We start from the raw sequence: 7,080 nt of genomic DNA, 5'->3' as shown, positions 1-7,080 counted from the left end.
CAAACCGGGCCTGGAGCGGAAGTCGCTAAAAAGAAACCTGAAGACGCACTTGTGACTTACTTATGACGCACTTCCGGCGCGCTAAGTGGGGAAAATGGCTGCGTCTCAGCCGCAGGTTCCAGCGGCTTCTTCCGCTGCTGGTGTGTCGGGTCCAGGTTCAGCTGGTGGCCTGGGTACCCAGCAACAACCGCAACCACCTACACAACTGGTGGGGTCCGCCCAGAGCGGGCTTTTGCAGCAACAGCAACAAGACTTCGACCCTGTGCAGCGGTATAAGATGCTCATCCCACAGCTGAAGGAGAGTCTGCAGGTGATCCGCCGAGAGCTGCTAGACGCTAGCGGGGTTTGGTTCTCTGACTCAAAGGAGGCAGACGGGGGTGCTGCTTAGGGAAGCAGCGAGCAGAAGGAGCGTTAGGCAAGGGAAAAGGGGTGAGACTTGGTCTTCGTGGGAGCAATGCGAGTGTTGAGCCTGGGATTGGCCAGAACTCGAGTGGGAGGGAGTTTAAAGGAGACGCCGGGCTCTGGTCGTTAAGGCCTGAGGAATTGACGGCTTGCATAGAGAGATTCAGATTGTGATTGGTGGATGAGGGGGGACCCTAAGGTATGTCGGGAGGTCATTGACGAGAACCCCAGATGACAACGGGCCGCTGGGAAAATACAGGTGTTTATTTAAAGCTATAGAAATGGAAACGGGAGTTACTCTGGAGTTACAAGGAGGAGAAGTGGCAAGTGAAGAGGAGGCCTGAGATTGGGTCTGAGGAGTGTAGAGTACCACAGGTGTCCCCTTCTCTTTCTCCATCTCCCGCATCTTTTTTTTTAAAACTAGACTTTGATGAAAGTTGCAGCCCAGAACTTGATTCAGAACACTAACATAGACAACGGACAGTAAGTGTATTCCCGTTTCCCAGGATCTCCATCCATGTCCACCCCATTCTTAGAAACTCATTCCCCAAGCCCCACCCACTCACTCTCCTTTCCTCCTATTTTCAAGCCCGGTTCCCTAGCTCCTGGCCTTGCTCTTTCTGCCTCTGCTACTACTGCCAATCCCCTAGTGCCTGCCTCTGGGAACCTGTGCCTTTACCTGATTTCCTGATGGATACTTGATTGCATAGACACTCATGTCCCAGAGACTGAAAATCATCCCTCAGTCTCCTTCTTTTCCCGGGCTATAGAAAAAGCAGTGACGGACCCATACAGCGCTTTGACAAGTGTCTGGAGGAATTCTACGCACTCTGTGACCAGCTGGAACTCTGCCTGGTAAGCGGCTTCCTAGACATGGGGTGACCACAACCCTAACTCAATCCCTGGGTCTTCAGGAATTCTCAGTCAGTCAACACAACATACAGTGAGCACCTGCTATGAGCCAAACCTGTGCTTCAGTTGATGTTGGGCACCCGGTGTTGCCCTGATCTTAGCCCTCACAGAGCTTCCAGTTCAGTGCGGTGACATACGTCTCCAAATAATGATGGCTCAGAGCACTAAGAGTTGTGATGGGAGAAGCCTAGGTTTCAGAGTTCAGGGCTCAGATGGGGTTGGGGACACGGTTAAAGAGATCAGAATTAAAATCAGGGAAGCTCAGGAGGCTGTGGAAGCCCAGAAAAGGCATCTAACCCTGCCTGGGTTGGTGCCAGGGAGAGAGTGGCTCAGGGAAGGCTGTTGGTAGAGATCAGATTAGAGGCGAGGCAGTAACAAAAATTGAAGAGGGGCAGGAATTGAGAAGAGGGCAAGTAGCAAAGAGCACAGCATCTGCAATCAGATGGACCTCCAACCTCTACTTCTGACCCATGGGTTCCTCTCTAGGAAAATGGATTTTCAGGAGAAACTCAGCAAGTTCATGCATGTACTAGACACATGACAAATGTTTCCTGTAGTATCATGTTGTCGTCATTGTTTTTGTAGTATCATTGTCATCATTATTTTGAATTAGATTTTAAAGTCAGAGTTTGAGAAGACTGGTAGTGGTAGAAAGGTATTCCAACCAAAAGGAACAGCTTCTGCTTTAGGAATGTCATGAAATACAGTCTGACTGAGGTGTATTTGGCATTGGGGTTTGTTGATTTTTTTTTTTTTAAGTGCTAGTGGTAAGATTTATTAGGATAAAAGAGGCAAGATCATAGCAATGGGAATAAACCTAGACTGGGATGCCTAGACTCAGAAAGGAAAGTTAAGAGGCAAAAGGAGAGGCTTTAAAGCCCACTGCACCCCCAGTAGCAAGGCTCATGGGGACCCTTAGAGTTTAGGAGAAAAGGAAGCAAAATATGGCCCGGGGGGTAGGAGGCGGCCGGGGAATGGGGGCAGGTTGGAAGAGGTTAATGGGGGGAAAAGGAGGACCTATGTAATACTTTCAATAATAAAGATTTTAAAAATATATATATATATATGGCCTGAGGGAAGGAAGGGGAGGTTGCTCCAATGTTGTTGAATTTTGAAAACAGCCCTAAGGGTGCTGGGAAGCCATCCAGGGTTTCAAGCTTGGAAGAACATGGACCCATTGCTTTTTGTTGTTTTCTTTAATCCTCTCCCAAGGATTTTTTTTCATTGATTTTTAGAGAGAGTAGATGGGAGGGGGAGAGACAGAGAGAAATCTATGTGAGAGGACACATCGATTGTTTGCCTCCCGCACACACCCGACCAGGGATTGAGCCTGCAACAGAGGCACGTGCCCTTGATCGGGAATCAAACCTGGGACCCTTCAGTTCTCAGGTGAACACTGTCCACTGAGCCAAACTGGCTAGGGCATTTTATTTTATATTTTTGGGTTTATTTATTTATTTCTTTTTAATTTATTTATTTCAGAGAGGGGGAGAGAGGGAGAGACAGAAACATCAATGATGAGAGAGAATCATTGATTGGCTGCCTCCTGCACGCCCCCTACTGGGGATCGTGCCTGCAACCTGTGCATGTGCCCTTTGTCGGAATCGAACCTGGGACCCTTTAGTCCCCATGCCGATGATCTATCCATGAGCCAAACCAGCGAGGGCTTATTTTATGTTTTTATTTCTCTTTAGAGAAAGAGGAAGGGGGAGAGAGAGAAACATTGATCAGCTGCCTTCTGCATGCACCTTCCTGGGGATCGAGCCCGCAACCTGGGCATGTGTCCTGACCGGGAATCAAATCTGCAACCTCTCAGAACATGATCCATTGCATTTTAAAGAATATTCCTCTGGCTCCCAAATGAGGGATGGGTTAAAAGGGCCAAGGGTGGAGGCTGGGATTTCAAGGAGACAGCCATGGCAGGATTTAATGGGCAAGGCTCTGGCGAAGGGCAAATGAGTGACTCAGGTTTCTGTACAGCCATGGAACTGATGGGTTGTGAGAGGAGGAGCCTCCAGGATGCAGCCCAGGGCTCTAGTTGGAGTGGTTGGGTCATTAGTTAGACAGGGACCCAGGAAGAGGAGCAGTTTGGGGTTGCGGAGAGAGCATCAGAGCTCTGGAATTTCAGGAGAGGCTGGGGACATACATGTACTATCATCAGTGCAGAGGTGGGTTCTGAGTAGTGTGTGGGGATGAGGTAGCCCCAAGAGGGCATAAGAATGAGAGGAGGAGGTGGGCCATGCAAAATGCTGCATTTAAGGCTTGGATAGAGCAAGTACATAGGAGTTCAGAAGCCTGCATGCTACCCTAGGCTGGTTCTTGGGGCAGGGTTGGGAGTACCCAGAATGAGGCTGATGCTGCACCTTGCCTGCCTGTCCACAGCGCCTGGCACATGAGTGCCTATCACAGAGTTGCGACAGTGCCAAGCACTCTCCCACGCTGGTGCCCACAGCAACCAAGCCAGATGCAGTACAGCCCGACAGCCTACCCTATCCTCAGTACCTGGCAGTCATCAAAGCCCAGATTGCCTGTGCCAAGGACATTCACACCGCTCTGCTAGACTGTGCCAACAAGGTTACTGGGAAGACTTCTGCACCACCTACTGGCTCTGGGGGTGCCTTGTGAGCTGGCAGGGCTGCGAGTGAGCAACTTGTGGGGGAGAGGGACAGGGAAGGAATGAAGAGTGACCTCAAAGCAGCTTTGTCTCTGACTTTTCTTCCCACCTGAGTTCTTGGGTGGCAGCCAGCAGGGGGCAGCAGAGGCCACAGGGAAGAGGGGGTGGGGAGCCACTCTGTGGGTGGCCTGCTCTCCCTAGGGAGTGTGGACTTTGGACTGTGCCTGTGGAAAACCTCTTCCTGGGATGCTTCCACTATCTGCCCTGAGTTTGAAACCCTAACTGTGCCCCTGTCCCTCTGTCCTTACTTGACTCTGTCCCAGTATGGGTGTGGTCTCTGTGCTCCTTTTTCTAGCTGTTCCCTTGTGTGTCTCTGCTGCATGTATCTATTATCTCTCTCATTCAGCCTTTTTGTCCATATGTCTGTCTCTCTGCCTCTGTGGTTCCGTGTCTCCCTATCGCTGACCATCTTTCAGGCCCCCTTTGCTGGCCTCTGCCCCCAGCTCCTCACTGGAACTCTGTGTCTCTGAAGGAGACCAGATTCTGGGAGCCAGAACCTCTGGGATACCAAAGGCGAGGGGAGGGAGCCTCATTTCCAGGAGCTAGCTAACAGCCAAGCCGAGGGATCCCAGGCACCTCCCATGTCAGCCCAGCCACCAGTATCCTTGGCCCAGGAAAGGGGAAGTAATGGGGTCCAAGCCCTGACCTCAGCATGCCTGGTTGGGAAGCAACTCAGGCCCCCACCCGTACCCAGGGCCTGCGTCAGCATCACTTAAACTGGGGGCATTGTGCAATCTGTGGTGAAGCCTTGGCCCAGCTGGATGCCTGGGTCACCATATTTTTAGGCCCAAAGGAGAAGTGAAAGGGCCTCAGAAGGGGTGAATCATCTGTCCTGGGGAAGAACCCAGGTGCCTTGCCTGGGCCCCAGCTCTGGGAAGCAGGCCTTGGGGAGGGGGCTTCAAGGAGAGAGTGCCCTACCAGGCTCCCCACTTCTCTGAGAGCAAGCTTTGGAGAGCTCAGCCATGGCCTTCAGGCCTAGGCAAGTGTAGGGTGTAGCTGCCAGCCCAGGCCTAGTTGGAGGGGTGTGAAAGGCTCCAGTGACTCAGCCTGGTTGGGGAACTGCCCCACCCAACATCTTCTGTGCCCTGATTCCCATGTTCCTGCCCAGAGGCCTCTTGTTCTGGACCCCGCATCTGCAAGGAAAGCCCAGGAACATGGAGACCCATGATTTACCCAAAGCCCAAGTCCCCACACTGGAGTCCTTGGAAATGGCCAGCCGTGTGGATGTGGGTGTGGGGCAAGTAGGACAGGCCCACGGGAAGGGCAGCAGACCTCTGGGTCACTAGCTGAAGCTGCTGTCCACAGGTAGAATTTCTTCCTCAGGGAAGCCACATTTCTGCCCATTTATTTGACTGAATCAACTCCCCAGGTCATCTAGGGTATTTCCTTTACTTAAAGTGAACTGATTATAAACTTTAATCACATGTACAAAATTCACAGCATCATCTAGATTACGGTTTGATTGAATAACAGGGGACTGTAGCCTAGCCAAGTTGACATGTAAAACTGACCATCATAATCTAGTCCTTGTCGATTTGGCACCCATACACATCTAATTAACCATAGTTAATCTCTAATTAAATACAAGAACAAAGTCATCTTCCCACCTAACATGATGCAATTATCTGTACAGCCAGAAATGCACTCTTTACCCCAAAGAGCCCCCTGGCTCCCAGCCTGGGGTACATGATGTATATTAGTGGGAGATGTAGGTCACAGCACACACATTCAGGAGACATGCACAACTGTCCTGTGAGGGGGAGTCAGCACAAGAAACTTACTAAGAAAATCATAAGGAATGAAAAATACAGTATTTATTTTTAAAAATCCACATGTGAGTGGACCTGCCCAGTTCATGGGTCAGTATGTCAAATAGAAGTTCCAAGAAGAAAAATAAAGCAGAAAACTGGGATCAAAAGTAGAGAGAGACTTTTGATTGGGGGAAGTGGGGTGGGGAGTAGGAATAAATAACACATGCAAGACTTGCATGTGAAGAATTGTTACTTTATTAAGAAAGTTTGAGAGCTTAGGTTGGGTAGTGGTTCATAGGTATTCATTATTATGGTCTGTAAATAGATGTCCCATGTATTTATTAGTTGTTAAGTAGATAGCAATTTTTTTTTTTTAATCTTTGACAGAGGATATGAAGGCCTCACTGCCAAGATTGACTTGAAGGAGAGAGAATAAGTTATGAAAATAAGGGCATTGAGGGAAACAGCATTCCAGGAAGAGGGCATGGAATGGCAAGTGCAAGGCCCCGAGGCAGGAATGTGACAGTGTTTATGGAATAATGTGGAGGCCTGGACCATAGTGAAGGAGCTGGAATAGAAGCCAAGACAGGATATGGAGGACCTTGGTTTAGATCTTCACTGGATTATTCAACCCAGAAGGAGATTGTACAGTCAGGGGACATAGGGACTTATCTCACCCCACCCAGCAGGGAACAGCATAACCTGCCATCCTACAATCATGGTGTACTCATGGTCTTAACACAAGCCCACAGACTAAAGGAACAATTCAACCATGTAAAATATATAAACAACCCTCTAACCACCACTTAATCTGCTATCTCTCACCCCATCACAGACTTTGCCCATGACAGGCTGACGCAGCCCTGCCCACAGTCAACACTATCAAAAGCAGCCTTGGCTGGGGAGAGATAGTTTCCCAGGTGGCAATGTGTGTGTGCCTGTGTGTCTGGTTGGTCCACAGAGGCCACCAGGATCAGCGAAATGGAGTGGGGTGTGCGCCAGCTGTCCGCCCCGTCATCATGTTGGTTCTAGACGTCAGGAACCAAAGTTCACCAGTTTCACTGCCTTGTGACTGGCCACAGAGGAACCGGATCCAGACAGTGGCCTCATGTCCTCAGCAACACCCCCCAAATAAGGACACAGACACACAACATTCACTACACACCCTGAGCTGCAGGAACCTTGCACACAGCTACAACTGCCTATAATCTCACAGATAGTTGAAAATAAACAGATTTTAATCTCACAGATACACACTCAACTTGGAAGTGTGTGCACAGATCTTTATCGTACAAGAGGGCAGTCATACCCCCACTGGGCTCCCTCAAGGAGTTACACTTA

The 7,080-nt window shown here is 49.8% G+C and overlaps 1 protein-coding gene across 1 annotated transcript; it reads left to right on the top strand.

The window, feature by feature from the left end:
- The first annotated feature begins 64 nt into the window (after window positions 1-64).
- Window positions 65-4,011, top strand: MED29 (mediator complex subunit 29). Its single transcript, XM_070399058.1, has 4 exons — window positions 65-310; window positions 827-885; window positions 1,173-1,257; window positions 3,697-4,011. Exons 1-4 carry the CDS (start codon window positions 95-97, stop codon window positions 3,937-3,939), a joined length of 603 nt encoding a protein of 200 aa, XP_070255159.1. The 5' UTR covers window positions 65-94; the 3' UTR covers window positions 3,940-4,011.
- Window positions 4,012-7,080: the final 3,069 nt, after the last annotated feature.

The sequence above is a fragment of the Myotis yumanensis genome, unplaced genomic scaffold (genome assembly GCF_028538775.1).
Source record: "Myotis yumanensis isolate MYYU_CA2020_CCGP unplaced genomic scaffold, mMyoYum1.0.hap1 SCAF_18, whole genome shotgun sequence".
In the NCBI taxonomy this organism is placed as follows: domain Eukaryota; kingdom Metazoa; phylum Chordata; class Mammalia; order Chiroptera; family Vespertilionidae; genus Myotis; species Myotis yumanensis.
Note: the sequence above shows the minus strand (reverse complement) of the source record. Positions and strands in the feature narration are given on the sequence as shown.